At 44.2% G+C, this 24,640-nt stretch overlaps 1 protein-coding gene across 1 annotated transcript; it reads right to left on the bottom strand.

Annotated features, from left to right (window-relative positions):
• Nucleotides 1-742: 742 nt before the first annotated feature.
• DEPDC7 (DEP domain containing 7) lies at nucleotides 743-23,085 on the bottom strand. Its single transcript, XM_066583255.1, has 9 exons — nucleotides 23,010-23,085; nucleotides 15,535-15,946; nucleotides 12,203-12,330; nucleotides 9,921-10,107; nucleotides 9,483-9,700; nucleotides 5,017-5,159; nucleotides 3,997-4,122; nucleotides 2,165-2,243; nucleotides 743-1,200 (listed from the first exon to the last, which is right to left on the bottom strand). The coding sequence occupies exons 1-9, from the start codon at nucleotides 23,080-23,082 to the stop codon at nucleotides 986-988; spliced, it is 1,581 nt and encodes a 526-aa protein (XP_066439352.1). The 5' UTR covers nucleotides 23,083-23,085; the 3' UTR covers nucleotides 743-985.
• Between the last annotated feature and the right edge of the window lie 1,555 nt (nucleotides 23,086-24,640).

The following is a 24,640-nucleotide window of genomic DNA, read 5'->3' as shown; positions in this document are numbered from 1 at the left end:
TGAATGCAGCCGTAGGTCTAAAAAGTTCATTAGTACCTTAAAAAAAAAAAAAAAAAAAAAAGTGTACCCTTTCAGCCAAACATGAGCCATGTTGTTTCCGTAAGGCCACTTTCACACAACAGAAAATCCCACGAGACTTGCGTTGTGAGATGTGCAAATATGAATTTTGAATGGGGTCATACGCCAGGAAAAAAAAAAAGTGGCGGTATGTCCTAGCTTTGGACATTCTCTTGGAAGGCATCACTTCATTCATTGCTCTCAATGGGACTGGCAAAGCATACGCAAGAGCGATACAAGCTTTCCGATTGCAAACAATGGGAAATGCTTCACAATCCTCCGCTGTGTTGGAGGATCGCTCCTTCCCTGAAGTGATGCAAGGACCTTTTAAGACAGAACCCCCTAATTTCCACGGGGACATCGCACGATCAGGCCAACTTTCACAGCCCGATATCTTACTTGCCGTGTGAAAGTTGCTGAACTCCAACAGAAGCTCCACAATTTGTCATTCCCAAATTATAGAAACCGCATAGCTTGCTTTGCTCCACTATTGTCACTCCAGTTGACTTCTAAGGGAGTTCGAGAAACAGAATAGCCAAGCCTACTGACTTAACATAAGCTTCTCTATAGAACTTGGAAATAAAACCAAACGCAGGTTTTTAAAAAAAAAAAAAAAAAAAAAAAAAAAAAAAAAGGACATTCTTCAAAACTTTAACTACTGCGACCAAATCACCCGGCACACATGAAAAGTAGAACTCTTTATTAACATGCAAAATAGACTTACAAACATTTACAATATTAACACTTCCATTTACATCTTATTAGCCATTTACAGCCATTACGTATATACAGAGCTCATTTACAGCTATTACGTATATACAGAGCTCATTTACAGCCATTACGTATATACAGAGCTCACTTACAGCCATTACGTATATACAGAGCTCACTTACAGCCATTACGTATATACAGAGCTCATTTACAGCCATTACGTATATACAGAGCTCACTTTGTCACCAAAGAACTGGATGAAGATATCTGGGTGACTTTTATAGAACTGACCCAACAGTCGCTTCTTCTCTTTGGGAGAAAGTTTAGAGTTCTCATAGATAGTTTGAAGTAAAGTCCAGAGTTCGGTCCGCGTTGTTTTCTGTGCCATTCGAGCAAACTCACTTTTGTCGATTCTCTGGCAGAAAGCGTAACCTGAGAGTAAGAGGAGAAGAATTACACTGAAAGTCTACAGAACTGCAGGGATCCTTACTGTTACGATACAGGATAGATATTCCTCTCCCCACGATCCAGCAGAGTCTCCCTCTGAAGATAACGCAGCGCTGGAAAAATCTGACAGTCTTGTCACATTTTCCAGTGCTGCACGATCTTAAAAGGGCAAGAATTAAAAAAAAAAAGAAAAAAAAAAGTCTTCGTGCCCTTAAGGTGGTCAATTCTCAAACTCCTTTATAGGAACAATGCGTAACAGGAAGATCCTCAGTAAAGGATCCTTAGTCGTAGATTTAGTCTTTCTAGACACTCAGTTTGTGTGATGCATGCGTGTTCAAACTAGAAAGTGTAATGCACCATTTCTCCTGTTGGGGTGCTGTACACTTCACTGCCAGGCTTCTGTGCAGATGGCTGGGGTTCTAGCATCAATACACCCTGTCATCAGCTTTGTCTTAAGGTGCATTCAAGGAAGTGCCATCATAACACACTATGATGCCACATGTGATTCTAATAAGACCCTATAGGGAGGGTTAAAAGTCCAATTTGTGATAATCGCCACATTTAACACCGTGGTGGGCTTTATACGACCATGTGTAACTGCATTGTCATGAGCATGCGATATAATGCATCTTCTAAAGGCCCTTTTACACTGAACGATTGTTCAAACAAGCGAAAATGGATGATCCTTCAGTGTAAACGCAGCCAACGATCAAACGAATGATAGTTCGCTCATCATTTTATGCATGCATAAAGATCATTGGCTCGTTCACCAATCATTCAGTCCCTCATTCACTTTTACAGAAAATGTGACGACTGACAGACTTTAGTTTGACGGAGCCCACGATGTAACTGCCTGTATAAACAGGCTACAGAGCGAACTAGGACATGGATCGCCCATTAGTCAGGTCTAAATGGACCCATGGGAACACATTGTGCCAATATGGTTTACCTGTGTCTTTGTCAGGGTCTCTTCCTTGTTGAATGGCTACCAGTTTATCACTGACCATCTTGTGCAAGGACCCAGGAATCTATAGAAAGAGGAACACAAGAATGGTTACACTTACAATGCTGCATAGTGGAAAGGATGGACATTTAAAAACTTCCATTTCAAGCATGGCAGAAGAGCAGTAGAACGAGGGCCATATTGACGGGCCTAGCTATAGTTCACAGCACAGTACTATATGCATGGGAATTCGAGGCTTTATAGGGTTTGCATAGAACGCACCCACCATGTATTCGGGTCTGTAATGCTGATAGAGATGAATATAGTGTCCCCCCAGATGACCAGTATCAATCAGCTGATGTTCAGGACATTAGGAAAGGGGAGTGACATCCTTCCCCCTTGAATTTACCCTTTAGGTAGATGATACAGGTATTGTAATGTGGAGGCTGTAGTCTGTCAGTCATTTTGTATAGTTTGCAGAGAGAAGAGTTAGATGCCTTTCTGGGTATAGGAAAGCTGAGTGCTGTAGGAAGCTTTGAGCAGCAGGCTTCAAAAAGCCTGTCACATTCCCCCCCAGGGGGTCTCTGATGTCAACAGCCCCTCTGAAGCCAGAGCAGAAATTGTTTATATTAGTTGATAAGGACTGGGAACTTCTCCGCCCCCATTTCCTGAAGGCCAAAAGCCGGACCTGATAACCTTGGAGGCAAAGTTAAAAGGACGTTCCCTCAAGACAATGAAAAAAAAAAAAAAAGTATATTTAGAGATTATGAAAGATCTGTAGGTCGCAGTCCGCTGACAAGGATATTTTGTGAAATGTCGCATCACCGCGAATAAGATTCGCAGGGACTCCCATATTTGCATGATGTTCAGGAACTGAGAATTGCGTATCTCGGACCAGATACGTCCGAAACTACTAGTGTGGGCTCAAAATGCACGTAAAATTATAAGGAAACGTAGTCATATTTTCATGGTGGGTCACACCCACGTGGAGTTATGAAGAAAATATGTATTCCAGGGATTAGGTGTTCCATGGTAAGCCAGCCCCAAGGGACTGAATGGACTTACGCCAGTGAGTTTAAAAATCTCACACGGACGTGTGCTCGGGGTCAGCCCCTTGGAGGTCACATATGTGAGGTCTGGTCCGATGTTCTGGTGGGACTCAACGCCAAAGAATGGCAACACTCTTATTTTAATCCCTGTTATTTTACAGTCTAATATCATATGCAAGTCTCTTGCAGGTTACCTTGTATCATTTTTGTATCTTTCTGTAAGTAAGCACTGCTCTTTTCTTTGGGAATTAAACTTTAAATCAATTAGTGAACCTCGTCCGTGTTAACATGAAACCATATTTTCCGAATATTGTATTCATAAGTCATAAATCGGGTTCTAATTTACTGTAATGAAATTGGTGGTGGCAGCTGTATGCATATTGTAGAGCTCTGGAGTGCATTAGCCAATCAGGAGGCTGGAATCGGCACATGTGACGGGGCGGAGCTACGCGATGACGCGTAGAAGGGCGCGGAGCCAGAATGCCGCTCGTGCCGGACCGAACAGATGGGAGAAGACCCTTCTGCGCAAGCGCGTCTAATCGGGAGATTAGACACTGAAATTAGACGGAGCCATGGAGACGGGGGACGCCAGCGCAGGGAAGGTAAGTGAATAACTTCTGTATGGCTCATATTTAATGCACGATGTATATTACAAAGTGCATTAATATGGCCATACAGAAGTACTTAACCCCACTTGCTTTCGTGAGACAACCCCTTTAAGCGTAAGGCATAGCAATATCCATCTAGCTTTAGTTCACCCAAACCCGCAAGACATGAGTCTCTAGATACCTTGAACACATCCTTATGGTGGTCCAATAGGAATAAAACAAGAAGATCACACTTCCCCTTGGGCAGGTTTCTGTTATTTACGATGGCTTTAGAGAATTTCCTTTTCACAGTCATCCGGTTATCGCTCTAGAAATCCAATAAAAACAGCCGTTATGAACAGAAGCCACATCCCCCTCCACGCCTGGCATCACACACACTTTTTTTTTACATATTTCACAATGATCAAGCGAATCTGTTATGTAAAGCGTTACATGACCCATCACTGCAATTTATGACTAGGTTTCATAAATACAGTTTAGCTTCAAGAACCATTTATTAGTCACCACAAACTATTTACAGGTGATGCAAGACGACAAGTGCTTCCAAGAACTTGGCCATTCTTGAATGGGACATTTAGTTCTGCTTTGTTCCAAATTCGATCCCGATTCTGGAGTTTATCCCACCAAAAACCATCTTTATCATGCATTGACAGGATAAGTGATAAAAGCATAATTTGCTGGGGTTCTGACTGTTGAGACCCCCAGGACTCACAAGGATAGGATAGCTCAAGTCCCCCTAGTGACTAGAGGGGCATTGCACATGCAAGACCACTGCTCTATTTACTGTCTATGGAGCTAGTCAAGCACAGCGCTCTCCCACTGTTCTGTAGAAGCAAATGGAGCGGTGGTCACACATGCGCCCACCACATCTTTCAGGGTCCTACGGGTGGAATATTTCCGCTAGGAAGCAGTGAAAGTTACCGCTGCGGAATTCCGCATCAAAACGTTTAGTTAGCCCTGTGGATTCTGGTGCGAAATTTACTGCAGCTTACAGTGCGGAAAATTCCGCCTGTGTGAAAGGGCTCACTAGGAAAGGTTTGGGTTTGCTGTACTCGAAATTGCAGCAGTCAGACCCCCAGCAAGCACAAATTTAATCCTCGGCAGATAGATTTTTGCTGGGCTACCTGCTACAAGTAGGGACACAGTAGAGGTCATCTCAACCAAATCTTAACAGCTGCATTTCTGATATTCCCGATCTTACCTCTTCCTGGAGTCTAAACTCTGAAGGTTCGGCGGCAACAGCCATGAAATAAAGAAGCCGGCGGAATTCTTCACGATTTTGGGAATCCAAGAGCTTCAAGCACAACTGTGTGGCTTCCAATGCTGGTTCAGTCTTGCCATTCACTGCAAACAATGCAGAATTACTACATTGGTTGGGTCATGCACCATATACACAAGAGAAGAAGTCCATTCTTAGCAATAACTAGGAGACACCATTTTGATTACTGAAAATACAGGAACGCCCAACAGGCCTGATCATATAGTGCATCTGCCCTGACGGACAAAGTGTTGGTAGACCACCTACAAGTGTCAAGTCCATAATCACACACCAATACTTATTTCATGCAATGTGGGAGTCCAGTTTAGGTTTAGAATTATAGTCCAAGTAGTTGTAGCTGTTGATCTGCAACCTGAAGTCAGATAAAGGGCAGCATGGCAGCTCTGGTTAGACGGAGGGGTACTAGAATTGAAGCCAGCCAATGGCAAGATCTGCAAGGAGTTTGTATATTTTCCCCGGTACACTAAGGATATTGTGATGTTCCTGTCCTTTGACATTTCTTAAACTGTACATGTTACAGAGACGGGGAATGTAAACGGAGTCCAACTGGAAACTGAGATTCTGCAGTTCTGGAGAAATGTACGAGTTTACAAGGTGCGGCGAGGACTCTGCCAGAAATCAGAGGTACAACTGGTGTGGGACGTTTAAGACCTGAAAGCTCTTCACATCACGTCCAGCTCTTGATCATTTTTTGTCTCAACCTACTTTTAAGAACTAATCTCAGATTTGTTAGTTAGCGGGAAACTACAGACACTACTATAGAATGATGCTTAGGAGGTCATAAATTGCTAATCCCGTATTCTACTTTGCAACAAGTGTAGAAGTTACCTTTAAGGCATGCAAATGGTTAATCGTATGGCCAGTGGGTCACTAGCCAAGAACTAGGATCCCTGCGGCTGTGCCTTATCTGCCACAGCTTACTCAAACAACTCCTAATGCACTGAACAACATTTCTGCAACATGGAAAACACTTGTTCGCAAGTCGATTGTCTGTGATTCACCAGAAGTCAAGAACTACGTAAAGTCTAAGCTGCATGAGTCATTGTAAGAGGCTCAGCTAGATAAAATATTTGAAGGGCATTTCACTAAACTGACAGGGATTGAACATTGGTGGTGGGAGCTATTTTTCGCCAAAGTATTCTTTCCAGGTCATTAATTTTGCATCATATCAGACAATATATTCAATACTGCAGCATGCACAGACTTTACAGAGACACCCACCCCCCCCCCCCCACTTACCCGAGATCTAAGACCACCAGGATGATCACTGGTAATGGATCATGTGAACCAACTTGGACCTCTTGGCACCCAAGAGTGTAGCTAGACAGGGTACAGAGGCAATATTTACACCTAGACCCTGGTGTCCCAGAGAAGGCCCAAAGGCCCCTTTGATAGATAAGACATGGTTGATGGATGGTCCTACTATAGATTTTGCACCAGGGTCCACCAATTTTTTAATACCTCTGGTACATCATATTACTCGTGCAGGAGGCTACAATGAGTAATTCAGCAAGCAGCACAGATGTATGTTGAAATGCACCACAGTTTCACAGCAAGCCAATAGGTTTGTCCACTAGCACAAGTTACATACAGTAAGTGACAAGAACTCCCAAAGCCAGTTTCATATCTGCATTGGAACCTCTGGTTGGCGGTTCCGTTGCAGATGGTCTCAAAATGCTAGAAAATGTTTTCTTCCGTCTAAAAGCCAGACAGAAACCGAACAGACCATTATAGTCAATGGGGTCCATCTGGCACTGTTCGGCCATGGAGATGCTCCTTTACTGTCCCTGAACAGAGACCTTTGTGATGGCTCCTTATCAAGTTTTGATTCAACTGTAAAAAGGAAGTGACCAATCATACCCACGAACCAATTACAGCTCACCCCTAGTTGTGGCAAAACTGTAGATGCCAACTGCATAGAAAAAAAAAAGTAGGTAATATAACCTGTTAAAAACAGACTTTATAATAGAGCCCCTAGCGTGCAAAATAAGAACACACCAGGGAATAACGGGGTTTCAAAGAGAAAACACAGAGGAGAAAATCGCCCTGTACGCAGATGACATGCTGCTGTTCCTGGGGGATGGTGGAGGGTCTCTAGAAACAACTATGCAAACAATAAAAGAATTTGGGACTTTCTCGGGACTATCCATCAACTGGAATAAATCGGAAATACTCCCAATAGATAACCCCGAGATGCAGATCACTAACAGAGAAATAACCCTGAAATGCACACCAACAATTAAATACCTGGGAGTTAAAATCACCAGAAAAGTTAGCGAATACGCAAAAATAAATTTAGACCCACTCATGGAAAAGTGGAAACAAAAGTTACACATATGGCGCAAATTACCCATGACAATTATTGGAAGAGCGAATCTCATAAAAATGATATGGATGCCACAACTGCTATATCTAACACATAATGCCCCCCACTGGATAACACAAAAGTTTTTTTATAAAGTCAGGGGACTATTCAGGGAACTCATATGGGGGGGGAAGACGCCTAGGATTAAACTGGAATTGCTATATAATTCCAAAGAAAAGGGCGGGCTGGCCCTACCCAATCCGTTTGCGTATTTCATGGCCTCTCAGCTACAACACCTTAGGGGGTGGGAGACGGAAGAGGTACAGGAAGCCAGTTTCAGGATCCTTAAGGACTTCTTTGATGGGTCACATTTGTTTGAAACCCTGGAATGTGGAAAATTTAAAAGAGATGGCCAGAACACCCCCACACTATTACTTATACACAAAGTATGGTGGAAGGCCAGAGATATGCTTGGTATAACAGGCTGTACACAACACACCCCCATATGGAACAATCCAAATCTACCAGAGATTAACAAGCTACAAGGCTTCCAGGGATGGAAAAACAGGGGAATTAGAAGGATGGGACAGATACTGGAGGGGGGAGAGCTGAAAACACTTGAACAGCTAAGACAGAACTACGACATCCCTAATAGGGATTTTTACAAATATTTACAGCTTAGGCATGCGGTACAAGTAGAAAAGAGCATGGCAGAAATAACAGTGTCAACAAACGCAGTGGCGGACATAATAGGGAAGGCTACCACCACAGCCGGGAAAATATCTATATTATATTCCTATATACAGGACACGGTCAATGCACACAACCCGATACTAACAAAAGCAAAATGGGAAGCAGACATAGGTCCCATTGAGGAGTCGCACTGGGAGGAGATCCTACAAATGACACCCAAACTATCTCTAAGCGAAGCACACAGAATATCACAAATATTCCTAATACATAGAGTTTACCGTACTCCGGCCTTTCTGCATAACATAGGTTTGAGAACCTCCCCAATATGTGTAAGGTGTAAGGCCCACACGGCGGACCTAATCCACATGCTATGGAGATGCCCGAAACTGCACAGATACTGGGCGGAAGTACGGGATGCAATAAACGCAGCATTCGGCATAGACATGGATTTCACACCATACGTGTGTATCCTAGGATATACGCATGACCTCGTGTTAGATGATAATGAAAAACTGGCGGTATCCAGACTATTATATATTGCTAGAAAGACAATAGCTCAACACTGGCTAGATGAAGAGCCGCCTACACTAGGGGAATTCAAAAATAAGGTTAACCAAATCCTACCATGGGAAAAAAGTATATATACTAAACGCAAGACCAGCCAAAAATACTATGATATATGGCTGAGATGGATACACGCCCAGAGCCAGACGAGGAATGATGGAACCAATATATGAGAGGTGGGGGGGTGAGCCGTGTGGGTCGGCACCAAGGGGTTGGGGATCTGACCCGGGAGAGGAGAAGAGGTAAATAAGATACAGTAAAATAGACATATGCCATATATAACGTTTATTGAACAAAATAGAGCTGCTCACAAGACTGGTATACTGGAAAAACAAACTAGAAAGAATTGAGAGGACAGGGTAAGATAATATAAAGGGGAGAAGGAGAGACCAGACAACGGGCAATGATATACTGCTACCCCTTGTAAGTAGCAAAAACAATCACTGAACCAATAAGATGACAAGAAAAAGAAGACAAAAGACGACAAGCGGCACGAAGAAGGAAGAACAAAGGACGACACTAGAAACTGTTAATACCACCTAAAATAGACTGAGGAGATACAGAGACCTGTCATTTAAAGGACTAAATGTTGAGAGAGAGAGACTTTAGGGGGGGTGGGGGGGGGTGGGGGGTGAGACTGGGGATGGGGGGAATAGGGGAAACAGTTATAAGTACAAAAATGCTATAAAGACATGTAAAAGATGAAAAGTTGAATAAAAATATTTTCAATCAAAAAAAAAAAACAGACTTTATGCACAATCTACATACTATCTAGGGAACCAGAACAATTTACATAATGTTGTAATAGTAAAGACAAAAACCTCACCTAAGAGTTCAGCGATACCCGTGTGAATGTCAAAGAATGGATTAGTAACCAAAGGAACCCGCTTCTGGCTGTAGTACTTGCTCAAAGTCTCAAACAGAAGTAGTCGCCATGATTCATCCTTGTCTTGATGCTCGGGAAGATTCCTGCTCAATTCCACCACTATGTGGTCAGGGAGAAACTCCAAGCAATCCACTGCAGCAGAAACCCATTCATCTGCCCTATAAAGAGAGTACAGAGGTAAAAGGTATTGGTCTTTCCCAGCAGTGGTGCCAAGGGTGTCTGGTATTGCAACTCTGCCTCAGTGGAGTGACTGGCACTCACATCCAACAGGCAGGGGTGGACCAGTTTCTAATAAGTAAATAAAAAAAAAAAATGGAGTAGACCCTTCTAATTTCGTACAAGTCATTTAAAATACAAGGTAGACATTATTTCACTTACTGAGCATCACTAAATGCCTTCAGAATCTCCCTGTCGATATACTGGCTGGTTATGATCAGCTCATCACTCTTCGATGACTGTGGCTTCTGTGTGGAAGGGGCACTTTCCAATAGAGAATCCAACACTGGCAGTTCTACCAGCTGAAGAAGTCGACGAATCGTCTGTTCCTGCCAGATTTCAGTGACAACTAAAACGGAATTAGAAAAATGGGTCATCAAAACCTGAAGTGCAATCAGACCTCTAGGGTACAATTTAAACATGGGACTTTAGATGGTGGTCTTACTCAGTCTACATGTGATGTCCAAGAGGTGTAAGGGCCAACATAAGAACATACATCAAGTGGGAGACTTGACCAGCCAGGTTAGGCTCATGAGTCCCAGAGATCTGAATTCATGATGTTTTATGGTCAAGAAGGTTCCAACCAACATGTCAGATCTTGGCTTCTGGAGCTACCAACTGCCTTTCTGGAGCCAAACCCAACAGTCTAGAATTTCCAAGTTGCCCCCAGGCATAGAGCTCCAATGAATACTCAAAACTCATGGCAACTGTACAACTCAAAGTGGAAAATGACAGGAATATTTATAGATCTATATATTTTTTGGGAGAACAGATAAATGAGGATCCAGTGTCCAACTGCAGTCAGTGTACAGACGACAATTAACACCATTGTTACAAAGATTTCCTTCAACTGCAAAGCCAAAAGCTGCCCGTCAGTAAGTGAAATAAGATGAGAGGACATAAAAACCCCATTCATCGGCCACTGAGGTTGTCATTATACTTTATAATGAACATGACAACGAGAAGTGAACAATGCTTTAAACTGTGTGTCTTTCAATAGAAGTGTTTGTTACCAGTTTGGAAACAGATTTGCCTTAGGGGCAAAATATTTAAGGATCTTTAAATTCTTCTAAATCAAATGGGTACAATATTAACCCTTGAGGGATGTTCTGATCAACAAGTCTATAAATACTGGTATTATAAAGTGCACATTGGGTGGATGGCAATTTTGGTTATATTTACCCCACTGGCCAGCCTGGTTATCTGGAATATTTGCAGGTAGAACCTGGCAAGTGCTCAGTTTGCTGATTAACGGAAAAGCACTCTGCCATAGTACAAGATGTCAATACATAATGTTAAAGTCAGTGGAAGTCAGCCAATAGGACCTTTTGGTCACCCATCCTTCCCTACCAGTACGTCCAAGGGGGATCTTGAGTTGCATAAGTTGGTTGCCAAGTATACTCGCTGTCATGCCAGTATTCTGGAGCTACAGCTCAGTTCCAAGAGGCTGCCAACAATTACTTGCATTGCAGAGATATCCCCAAATTTCATAAAAGGCCCTGAAGAGGTTATTCAATTGATGAAACTACTTTTCAAAAGATACGAGTTAAGGGGGAAGTTTCTATTCATGATCTTATCTTTTAGCAAGAACAGCTATGAAGCAGGTCTGTGCAAGACTGTATGACTATCTTATGGAGGCAGTCCACAAATATCAATGAGAAATTGTGTATTGTAGCATTTCCCTTGCCATGGCGCCACATGGAAAGTGGATACTTGCCATTGGGGCCCTCCAAGGATGTCACAGATTGAGAAGGTTTCTCAAAAATGAGCTACCACTCAAACAAGAACACCCCACACAATCTTAAGAAATCCATTATGTAACCCCTAGGCTGCAGGTAGCAGTGTATAATGACACAAATTTCGGTGGTTTCGCATTTTAATCGCTTTAGTAAGATCTTGCTTTTTGAAACTTTGCAGGGCTGGAGTAGAGAGGAGTCCAATGAAGACCATGCATATTCGTTTATACACTACTCCCACTCTCCTCTTAACTTCAGATACCACTGAACTGTCCCTCCTTATGCACAGGACCTGCTATATATTTATACGTATGAGCTTCATTGGACTCCTCTAGTCCAGTTCTGCAAAAAAGAGAAGATTTGCAAAAACATAAGCCAGTCAATGACTGTCATTACACCCGGTTGCTTGCTGTCCAGGCAGCTTGGGGTAACTTACAGGTTCCCTTTAAGAACAAATGCACTGGGTGATTGATCTGGTGAGGCAACAGTCATCTGAAGAGCCCTTTAACATATGACCTGTGCATGAGACTCTTGGAGCCATACGATTGCCTTGGCTTCTGTGTACCACCTATGTTCTCCATGCCCACATAGGATCAACCATAAAACCAAGTGATGATTTCTCTTTAACCTTCACAGACGTACCATTTTACAGACATGCAGAATTGTGAGACATGCTGCAGAACTATAGCATGTAACAGTCCAACTCACCTTTGGTAGGTAGGTCTATGGGGAGATTCATTTGTGCTGGGTCAGCAGGAGTCAAGCTGAGGTTATCCCAAAGATCTTCTAGGTTGTGTGACTGGAGAGAAGAGGACTGGAACCCAGGCGGTTCATGCCTGCCAGCGATATACAACAGGTTATTATACAAACAATGCAGCAAGGTCACATTATGCCTAAAAGTATAGTCTACTGTAGAGAATAAGACATTTATACAACTGACGGAAATCCAGAAAAAGGGCCGAGTCTCAGGGTTACCAAAGACTGAAGCCCAGTATTTATATATGGTGGTGTATATAGCAGAGGGGTCCAAAAACATCAGAAATGGCTGCCATTGGGGTACTAGGTTTTGCCACCCAGGACAGAAAGTCTGATGTTTACCCCCTTTCCATGATTTTTGGCCCAATTCCTCACCAGGTTTGCCAACAATGAGATCCTCTGGAGAGGAATCTTGCACAACTCCCGGCCACTTGGTAGCAATGGGAATGAAACCAACCAGGGCTATGTCCTACCTCTCTCCAAGAGCCCCGTACAAGGTTTGAATCTAAGATGTATGCCCATGCAATACTCCCTTCAGAATTCCAATTTGCCCTAGGAGGCAATTCTATTGCTTAAAGGGAAATTCCTGGATGGGATCTTCATGTACAAAAAGCCATCTGGTAGCAGTAAAATGCACTTCTCAATAAGCCTCCGGAGGGTGAATTTTCCAAATCATGCTACATTGCTTTACATTTAAGTAAAAGTTTGCACCTCGACAGTCTGAGCACCAACACCACATGACTTAATTACTAGAAGTTGCTCGTCTTCCTAGACTTTATGCTGCTGTTGACAGTTCGGGAAGATGTTGCGTGTAGCAACTCCCCAGAATTATCTAGTTTGCAGCTGAACAAACCTTAAGGCTGCAGAAAAGACCAGCAAGACTGCCTGAACCGGAGAACACCATGCCGAACAGATGGAGCAACACCGCTGCAGCTTCCAACTAGGTTCAGAGGTCATTCCAACAAATCAAAAGTTCTTAAGGGTGCGGAAACACTGCCGTTTTTCCCTACTAGTGGATTTTCTGTGGTAGCTGTATTGTAACCTACGGTTTTGCTGCGTTTCTGCAATGTGTGAACGCACCCTAAAAGGGGTTTTCCAGTCCAATACTATTGATGACCTATCCCCAATTTTATACTTATCTACCCCACTTGGATGGCAACACCTTTGTTTTATGGTCAGCATTTTAGATGGATGCAGCAGGTCCATGATGACCTCAAAAACCATCAGTTTGCTCTAGAGTCTCAAAAGACAAACTTCTCATCTCTTGATGAGATAGCTACTTCATAGGAGTACTATAAGTAGGGCAATATTCCATTTGGTGCAGTTTTAAGCATCTCCTTGTACCTCTAAACATATTACCCAGCAGTCCTTATACTACCAGTAGTTGGAAAACTATGGAAAACTGCATAAAAATAAAAAAATAAATAAAAGACCCCAACTGGTGGCCAAATCCCTGAACTAGTCATCTGCCGGCTTTAGACCACAACGTACATTTCCACACTGGAAACCTGCATAACATTTAGGTACAAGAACTGCATTTCTTAGAATCCATTTAGATGAGCTGATTTCTCATCTGATGGAGCGAACGGTGTCGGAGTGTGCACGGGCAGCCCGTTAAACTTGGAAGGTAACTGGGATTGAGGTTAGATCATTTGGTTTGGCTGTTAACCCCATATCCAGCCTGTTGTGCCCGCTACTGGCATAGGGCCATAATGGAAACTTCAACACAATAAGCATCCAGATGCCAAGTCTCGATTCAGATCTAATCTGGAGACGTTTTTAGGCAATGGTTACCGCAGAGCTCCGCACTTTCTGCAGTTGGCATTTTGCTAAAGATCTTAAGGCCATATTTACAGTCGAGTTTCACAAGCGATTTTTTTTTCTTATTCGTTTTGTTCCAAAAACCAACCACAGGTTACGTGTAATATTCCAATTCTGCCTCATACACTTCATTGGAGCCAAGCTGCAAGACCATAACCCAACTATGGACGGGTATGACACCATTTCTGAAGAAAAAGACTAATTCTGTCCTACTCAACATGGACAGAAAGAAAATACAAAAATTACCAATATACAGGGTGATTCAAAAGTCAGTGCCACCTGGAATGCATCTTTTTGTACAAAAGACAAGTAGAAAGCTTTATAGAAAACGTAGACTGGCTGCAGAAAAACATTTTGGCGCTATGGTGGTGACTGTCAGCCATTTTGAACTTAGCCCAAGAAACTTCAATGGAAAGGAAGGGGAGGGGGGGGGGGGGGGTCACTGAATATGTGATTCAAGGATAAAATTATGAGAAGTTGGTAGGTGCAAATCACTCTTTGACACCTCCAACCATTTGAGAGAGGATATGTTCAGTATTAATGAAATAACACTGTGGTATGGAAAACCCCAATTGCAAATCTTCAGATCCCAGAAGAGGCCATTAACAATCCAAGGCAGAGTTGAGATTATCCTGATGGTTGTTAAGAGAAGTTCATGCGAGGTGGCCGTAGCCGTCAATGAAGAACACAGAGCAAGAGCCAGTGAGAGCAAGAACTGCCAAGATACTGAGTCAGAAGTTCAAGGAAACTGGTCGCGTCCAGGACAAACTGAGAACAGTGTTTCCAATACAGCCGTGCTAGCTGCCTTCACAAAGTCCACAGAGTATACCAGTAGACGGGCATCGGACTATGGGACGAGTCAACCAACTGTCGGAAGGATCCTCAAGACACACAAGTGGTATCCGTACAAACTGCAGCTACTACAGAAGTTGAGTGAAGAGGACCAAGACCAATGTAGTGGGCATTACAAGAATGTGAACAACTTCTGAGTTATTACATCACGAGGAAGAGGTCTATTCTATCCTGGTTCGTTAACAGCATCTTACGGTACCTGAAAATACATGCAATTAGCGATTTCCATATCATATTATGGAATGAGGAGCGGTGTTTCATATTCACCGGATTCCCCTTTCCACCATAATGTGACTCTTTTCAGACTGCTCCCTTAGACATAAATGAGAAGTGCGCACACAGCCTTCTGAGAAGTCACAATGTGTATACACGCCAACTTCTCAGGTCACAGTGCTGAAAAAGGGGACCTGGCAAGTATGATACCACTCCCTGGACCCTATAACAGTTTATGGGGCTCAAACTTGCCGACCGGTTCCCTTTAAGTATTGTAGCAAATGAAAGCTAAAAACTGCCAATTTAGGATGGTAAAGGACGCTCCCTTTTGAATATTTAGCATCCTTGCTACTTAGAGCAGATTTCCTTCGGCACCGGTAGACTAGAACATGCCTCACCTTCCTGCGAACCTTTGCGGGGTACAGTGCCCATTGCCCTTCTCAGTCCTTCCTGCAGGATGGCTGGGCACATTGAGAAACCTGTATAGGCTGCAGCTGCTGTCCTCAAAGACCAAACGCTTCTTCTCCTTCCCGAACATACAAGCGGTCAGCACAGACTCAAACACTTTGCAGTCCATGAGAGCCTGGCACACACGCACCACCTTGGAGCGGGAGATATCTGCATCCCCAAAATACTTATGTTGCACTAGATGGGCAAATATAACGTCCACCGCATCTGAGCCGATGAAGCAGTCCGGGTGAGACTTCAGGTGGTGCCGCCTCTTCTTCACCTCTACCTGTGTGTGAAGAGCGTGGATGATGCTACTCCAGATGTAGGTGGCTCTGAAAGGCTTGTTATTCAAGTTTGGGCCTGGGGGATAGGAAGGAAAAAAAGACAAACATGAAGGCACAGACTAATACACTGAATAGTCAGAAGGCAGATTGGTTTACCGGAATCAGATGCCAAGTAGAAAATGTTCCCAGTAATCGGACGTCCATTGTGAAATTTAATTATTGCCCTGTAAATAACTTAAAGGGAAACTGTCACCTCCCTACTAAGTCATGGTGCCGTTAGGGTAGGTGACCAGGAGCTGGGTGAGGTATATTTTATACTCACCTGCTCTTGCCGTGCCCACCGCTGAAGTCTGTGCACCACACTGAACAGCCAACTCCATTCATGGTGCCATGAGCATGCTCTGCCATAGACTTGTGTAAAGCAGCAGTAGTTATGAATGACTGCCTGTTTATGGAGATAGGAGGCAGGCAGCCGGAAAGGATCTCTGGCGTGCTCTGCCTCCATTGACTAAGTGACCATTGCTCCTGTGTGTAAAAGGACCCTTATAAGTGCTGCTGACAGGGCAGGGAAACTTACCCGGTTGGCAGTCAAGTTCAAACATTTGATTAGTGTGTGGATACAGGCCCAGACTCCCCCTCTGCCCACAGGCCCAGACTCCCCCTCTGCCCACAGGCCCAGACTCCCCCTCTGCCCACAGGCCCAGACTCCCCCTCTGCCCACAGGCCCAGACTTCCCCTCTGCCCACAGGCCCAGACTCCCCCTCTGCCAGAAACCAAAACAATTTAGCCCAAGTGCTCTCCACTCCTGATGAGACCTATGGGAGCCGAATACGATTCCTATGCGCATTTAGCAATGCTGTGCAAAGTCTACAGTTCTTCACATAGAACAATGGCCACAATAGGTGATAAGGATTCACCTTTGTACGGTTCACACGCACCATTTACCGACATGCCTGGAATACCTGCATGTTGTAAACTTACCTGAGTGGCAGAAATGGCCATATAGGATAGGACTTCTCTGTAGTGTCTTCTAATACCCTTATATTGTGCCTATGGAGAACCTATAGTAAGTGGCCTCCCTGGTGCAGCAATAACCACCTCCAGAGCTGCACTTCTCCCACACAGATTAGCAGATCTATATTTTACCAGTTGACATTTTTACTAGTAGAGATCACGTTAAAGTTCCGTTCTGTAGAGAACAGAAGTGAATTCACAGACAGCAGTAAATCTCAGCGATTACACGGGAATTACTAGTATCAAGTAACTGGAGAGATTATATTATATTATATTACACTGGAACCTCCATGAGAATCATCGCAGAAGGGAAAAACAAACAAAAAATAAAAAAATTTAAAAAGGGACTGTATAGATTTACAAAAATATTGCGTCTTCTTCCACAAGCAGTGCCACCCATGTCTTTAGGCTGTGTCTGGTATTGCAGCTCTACCCCATTCCCCATTTCTAAAGAACTCCAATCCTTGTACTTCATTTTAGCGTGTATGCTGCAATTTTTTTTACCCGCAGGCGAGTGATCCTGTACAAATCAAGGGGCTATAGGCATCGCGTGTTGTGAGCTGGAAGATCTGGCGCACGACATACAATGACACTATACCTGCGTGTGATCAGCCTAAAACACGTATTGGACAATGTCAGGTCTAAACAGCTTAATGTAAAACACAGGCGTAATATGCAGCCCCCACGCGCCCGTGTAAGCTTTTGGTACTCCACTTTGGTGAAGCATGGGTTAAGGGCAATATAAAAGCTGACAAATTCAGCTCTATGTTGAGGTATATAGAAGTGATGGAAGCTGTAAACACTTGGCGTCCCCGGGGACCCAACTAGTTCATTACCGAAACACAAGAATCCCCAGTAGCAGATATTACATGATTAGTGGAGAATACACCAGGGGCAGATAACTGCTATATCAGCTTGCTGTAAGGCTGCTGCCCACCAAAATGTACCCGCGTCACACGGCTGTAGTCCAGCCACATCTCCGTCTGTATTAGCATGTAGTTACACGGGCGATATTTTCACGCGAGTTCCGTCCGATTGTGATATGGATGGACCATCACCACAATGGCTTCTTGCACAAGAGCGATTTTTCACTTTTGAAGTAGAAAAATCACAGCACATCCCATTTTTGGGTGCCGACAGCCTGTGCCCACTCAGCGGATCAGCCTTGTTCCTAAGCGGCAGACTCCGACTGGTCAACTATTCATGACCTATCCCAAAGATGGGTCATCAATAATGCCCCTGGAAAGCCCCTTCAACTATAGGACACACATGCAATTATGTTTCCCATGTGTAAAAACTCATCCATGCAAATTCTGCATTTACCACCAAAACGCGCCACACACTTGTGGGTGGGTGGGGGGAATAAAATAAATCATGCTGGTAGATTGATCTAGGTCAGTCATTGAAAAATCAAACCTACCTCGCACTCCCCTATGTAGATGCCATGGTTTATTTACATGGCTGATACTTCTACACGACTTCCATCCACTTGTGATAAGGGTAATTGTTAGCTAATTAAAGGCACATTTATTGGACCCTGTTCCCACAGTTCTTTACATTATGGGCTCATTAATGGCTATTGTGTGTATTGTATTCAATGGTTGCACATCTTATCTGAAGTAAGTAGCAGAACCGCCTCACAGACCGTGCTAGAACATTCAAATCCGCCAGGAACCTCCAGCACCGCGCATTTCATGGAAAAATGGAACAGACAAGACCATCCTGTCAGAGCCTTGGTTGGAGACCGTCCTGGCAGCTCTCATATACAGTCCCAGATCCTCCCCCCCCCCCCCCCCCCCCAAAAACCCACAACTATATCTGTGGCATCAACTGACAAAAGCCGAAAGTCAATGACCTGCAAACATGTGAAGGTAACGATGCAGAACAAACTCCACCAGTTTCTGCAAAAACAAACCCTAACATCACTGTGAAGCCTTGTAGCCGGTCTGGGTTATACTGTAGAAGAAAGTCATGTCTTTCAAAGACATCTCAATACTGGTGTCCTATACTGAACTAGCACACTTAATAAGAGGACATGGATGCTACATTGGGCCCAAACATGGATTTTCATTCCCCCGTAAGAGCAAAACCCAATTACAAAGTTGAAGAGTAGCATGAGCGAGGCAGAAATCTGCTTTCCATGAGTCTCGAGTCCTGTGGGACCGCGGCTATGACTGAAGTAAGGAGAGTGTACTCCTACTATGATGGGGGCAGATCATCCAAGAAGTCATCCACCAGAGTCTTTGATATTTAGGAACCGATCTGCGTAGAGTCCTTGGAATGGACAACGACTGCGCCATGCATGTATTGCAGCTGGAGGGAGCCACTTCCAGTAGGCTTTCCTTACTTCAGTTCTAGCAGCGGTCCCACAGGACTTAGAAGCTGAAATCCACTTTCCTTGTCTCTTAACATGCTACTCTTCAACTTTACAGTTGGGTTTTACTCTTACAAGGGCCACAACAAAGTTGAAATCTATGTTCCTGGGTCCTCAGGGGTTCATGCGCCATATCATATAGTGCATCCATGCCTTCCTATTAAATAGTTATATTAATACTGTTATCCTATATTGAGTCTTTTTGACTCCACCTTGTATAAGGAGAAGGTTTCTGCACCAGATACCTCCCCATGGAAGGGGGGGGGGGGGGGGGGGGGGGGAGGAGGAGAATGGACATGCTGCAGACGGGATCTCCAAACCGCAGCGACGTCTTCTGCCGCAACGGATTCGCGTCCCGTGTGGCCACGGCGAAATTCCAGACTGAAAATCCGCCCTGTGTGAACCCAGCCTAAGGGGTCCCCTCTGCTCCATACCTTCATGATTTCTCCAATTCCTGCCTCTGCAGAGTTTGTGGACAAGACATTTTTGGCTCATCTGAAAATAGTGCTACACGCTGTGCCCCCAGAAATGACCACAACACTGACCCCTGGAATAGTTTATCTTTTCCTCTCAATCTGGCCCAGACTGCCACAAAGACTTCTTCCAAGCAGGACTGCCTATCCTGCCACTACGGAGCCTCTGTAGCTCCCACACAGTAATTTGACTTTTTTTTGAGGGGCTGCAACGTTAAAACAAGTATATTGATAAACCAGGGCCGATGTGTGGAAGACCAGACTTCATATCGGCGCTATACAGCCAGGTCATGGGAGAACTGGAAGCGTGAGCACAGAACAGTCAACAGGGGGTAAATCATAAAGGTGACGACTCGGGAACATTGGACTTCTCCACGGAGAAGGTCACGTTCACATCATGCAATAAATACCTAGATTTGCCCATATCCTCTTATCTCCTGCATGTTCAGCCAGCAGTTAAACTATTGGGACATTCCTCAGATTACTGCAATAATAATGTCAGATCTCTGATCCGGACAAGAATCCTGTTCTCCGCTCAAACCAGAGGCCAGCGACATTTCTGTATCATTTCTTGATAAAGTAGATTTACAGATCCAGGAACTATTCTGCTTCAGATTGAAGGAAATTTTGCAAATTAGTCATTTGTTTTTGTCTGAATGGACCTTAAAGGCCATTTAGACAATGATTATCACTCAAAATTCGCTCAAAAGCCATCTTTCGAGTGATACAGTGGCGTATAAACGCGCAGCCATCGTGCACTGTTCGTTCATTGCTCATTTCTAGCAAGCTAGAAATCAGCGATGAGCCTCATCAGCACCACATGGTGATATTCTTTCAGCTGTACTCCCGCTGGCAGTTCTCAGCGGGACACCAGCTGAAAGCGCTCAGAACAATGCAGCTGTTTGCATATACAGAACAGCTGCATTGTTCCCGGAGCCATCGTGGCAGTATCCAGCTCCGCCTGCATAACTCTAAGTAGCCAATTAGCTACTTAGAGTAATGCAAAGATGATTGCTCAAAACGGTCACTCAAACTGTCGTTTCAGCGGTTTTTGATCGCTCCGTGTAAATGGGCCTTAAGGCCGTATTTACACAGGCAGTTTTATCATGCAAGTTTTGTGCGCTGCAAAGCGCACATTATGTGCAATGTGTCCATTTACATGTTTTTTGGTTTGTTTTTTTTAACTTGCAGCAATGCTGTGGGATAGAAAATTTGCACCGTGTCCTAAAATTACCCATTATTTCCTATGAGAGTTATAAACATATTGTATTGCATTCAGACGCAGTTTTCACGTGAGAGCGATGACATTTTTATTCATCTTATAGAAACATGCAATTTTCACGTGCAAAAAAATTTTTTAAAAAATCGTGATATCCGTCCTAGTTCCCCAAGCCATTATCACGCTTCCCAGTGTAAATGCAGACTTAGGAACACAGCAGCCGGGTATTATTTCTCATACGTGCCAGATCACATATTCTGGATTAGACGAGCTTCCGAGAAAAGCGCATCAAATTGATGCGTGAAGCAGAGAAAGTCCAGGAAGACATAAAATAAGCTTTGTTTTAATAGAAGATTCCAGCGCCAGACTTGGATGAAACGTTAAATTTCAGAACGGTAAAACATCACATACAGACGTCCGTCAGGTTTACGCGTTTCGACAAAAGCAGAGATGAGTAATGTCCCATTTACAAAGGACGACTGTGGGCTAAACAATCTGCGCGAGTGCGGATGTCACCGCTAGTTGTTAGCGCTCGTGCAGATCACCCTTGGCTTCTCGCTCTGAGCTTCATGTTCCGTACACTCAGCGAGAAGCCAGCGAGGATTTCAGGACCGTTTACATGGGAAGATAACTGCGCCAAAGATTTGTTTAAACGAATTTGCACAATAATAGTGTCCAAATGCACTACTCGTTTGCAGTTCACCGGTCGCTCACTTTCAACTTGCGCTAAAGAAAAAAAATTAAATAAATCGCTAGCTTCTCACTGAGTGAGACGTTAAGAACACCGCGAAGATCTGCCCGTCTAAACGCTCTGCACAAGTGCTAACAATCCAGCGGAGATGTCAGCGCTTGTGCAGTCGTTCAGCCGGCTGTCATCCCATCAGAACGCTTGGTTGGACTAATTTTGCGCGGTAATCGTCCCGTGTAAACGGCCCTTAAAGCTATGTGTCGAAACGCGTAAACCTGACTGGCTAGAGCGTTACAAACACAGAATAATGTTCTTCATCTGATTGATGACGAGGTCTAACCTGCCGGTAACAGACCAGCTATCTGTGCCACATATCGATCCTGCTGTCTGATGGCTTCCGCAGAAGCTGCCAGTTTACGGTTTAAGGGTCCGCTCAAGTGTCACGAATTTGCGGTGGATTTCGTCGCAGATCTGCAGCAGTGAAGTGTGCTACAGATCCGCAACATGTGAACGCACCCCAAGCAGCCTCCTCCAGGGAAGGCACCCGCAGCACAGAGGAAGGCAGCACACTACAGGAAAGCTGTCACATTCCTGCAGCGGACGCCTCACATACCTGCGGCAGGTAGTAATGGCCGGGTCACCGCCATAGGGGACTGATTATTACATAGGCAGCATAGGCTACGGAAGTGCTGACTAAGGCGGTAACGATGTACAAGTGACAGTACTCCGGAGGAGCACAAGACCTGTGTATTACAGTCAGGTCGGGGTTTCCCCCTTTCTACTCCATTCGGGGGAAATCTATGGAATAATGTGCGTATTTTATCATGTACGTTTTTCTGATCTTAGCACGCGCCATAAATCACAGATAGCCCAGAATTCCCAGCACTGCATACCAACACAGCCACATTTAACATTACAGAAAAAAAAAAATAAAAAAAAATTATAATATATATATAAAATAAATTTAAAAAAACACTTTGATCTGTTTTTTGACATGAAAAAGGTGCAAGACTGAGGCCGGGCTGACACGGACATAGCGCAATCACCTGCATACTTGCTGCATGCCACCCATACACTACCTTGCCATGCATGTGTACATAATATATGGGTCAGGATAAAAGGGTCAAATGCAGTAAAAAAAAAAAAATATATATAAATAAAATTATTTTTGCAAACAGGTTCATTACAATGTATATATTATAAAGTATGCATGGCAATAAGGTAAAAAAAAAAAGTTATATATATATATAATCATGCCAAAGTATGAGATAGATCTGCATTATTACATGGACATATATATATATATACCCAGCATGCTTTGGCAGGCACTGTTCGTACATCTCACCCTACAAGCCGGTATGCATTATGTACCTGGCGGTCTCTGCAGCGGGCTGTACGCCGTACTGAGGCTCAGCGCGAGCGCCTTCTCCTTCACTGAGGCCATCCCGTCCACTAACTGAGGAGGAGGCGGAGCGTCAGCGGCTCTTCTACTACAGGAGGGGCGGGGCTAGTGACGTCGGCAGGTAAACAGAGTGCACACCGTGCCGGGACCACGTGCTCTGTGCGGGCGGCCAATGACTGATAGCGCCACCTATGGGACTAGTCACACAGTGCGGTTCATGTGTATACACTAGGCAAGCGCCGCTGCAGATGACCCGTAGATCCCAGCATCTGTGTGTGGGAAAACTGTAATTAGTGCCCAGAACCCATAACAGTCCAGCAGGAGCCAATCACCGCATCCGTCCCTCAGGGCTGCGGCGCACTTGCGTTTTTCTTGCGTGTTTTTTTCACGCAATTGTCAATTTCGAATGTTAAAAACGCATCACAAGTTTGTGCTTTGTGATTTTTGTGCGATGCGTTTTAACATTAGAGAGCCCCATTGACAATCGCGTGAAAAAAACGATATTGCGATATCACGTGAAAAAAATGCGCAAGAAAAACGCAAGTGGGTATTCACCCTTACTGGATCATAATCATCAAGTTGGGTATTCCTAACTGAATACAATGGTGGCTCTACCCGTCTGTGGGCACAACCTGCCTGCTTGTGTCGGAAATCCCGTACGTGGATTTTGCCCACTGGCGGCACTATGCGGCTTAGACCGCATTCACATCGATGGCGGATGTTTTATGCGCAAATTTGGCAGAAACTTCTGGACAAAATAGCCCAACGCGGCGGTCGGAATCCTGGAAGTCGGACCCCTGTTATAGGCCGCTATCACACGTGTTATCGAAACGCTATGTTCGAAACCGCTGCATTTACCGCGATTTCGTGTTTCGTTTTCAAACACATTCCACTGCATTTGACAGCATTTTTTAATGCGCCCCAGGATTGTGAGGGTATCAAAAAAACGCTAAAACGCACAAAAATAGAGCAGACAGCGCTCAAAAATCGCAGCGTTAGGAACGGCGCATTCCAGCGCTAGTCTGCACGGCGTTTGAAATACTGCGCTAATCTAGGTAAAAAGCTGTGTGAAGGCAGCTTTAGGGCTTATTTACGCCAACAATATTCTCGCGCGAGTTTTTTGCGCACAAAACTTGTACGAATATGAAATCATTCACGCAAGCGATTTTTTTCTGCGGAGCATCGCAGCACGTTTTATCTCTTGGCGTTTCCCTCGGAAACGTTGTTTTCAATGGGACATGGCGTTGACGTCGATGCGAAACACCTGCGGTCCTATCACGCGCAATTCACAGAAGCGATGCCATTTTTAATCAAAAACCTTTCGCATCACTGTGAAAATCACGCATTGGCGAGCGCGATGATGGGACGAGATTTGTGGTCTGATATCGCACTCGCCAGTGTGAATGTAGCCGGAGTCGTACATTTTAGCGGTTTTTGGGCGTGGCCACACATGGCGGATTTAAGTACAGATCTACAGCAAGAACATTTATCTAATCACGCCACAACTGTAATCATTTGCATATCCGCCCGAGATGTAACTGCATGCCGGGGTTTGCAGCAAAGCGACAACTTCTTCTAGGGGCGGGATTAAAAAAACTAA

The sequence above is a fragment of the Eleutherodactylus coqui genome, chromosome 11, assembly GCF_035609145.1.
Source record: "Eleutherodactylus coqui strain aEleCoq1 chromosome 11, aEleCoq1.hap1, whole genome shotgun sequence".
Taxonomy (NCBI): domain Eukaryota; kingdom Metazoa; phylum Chordata; class Amphibia; order Anura; family Eleutherodactylidae; genus Eleutherodactylus; species Eleutherodactylus coqui.
Note: the sequence above shows the minus strand (reverse complement) of the source record. Positions and strands in the feature narration are given on the sequence as shown.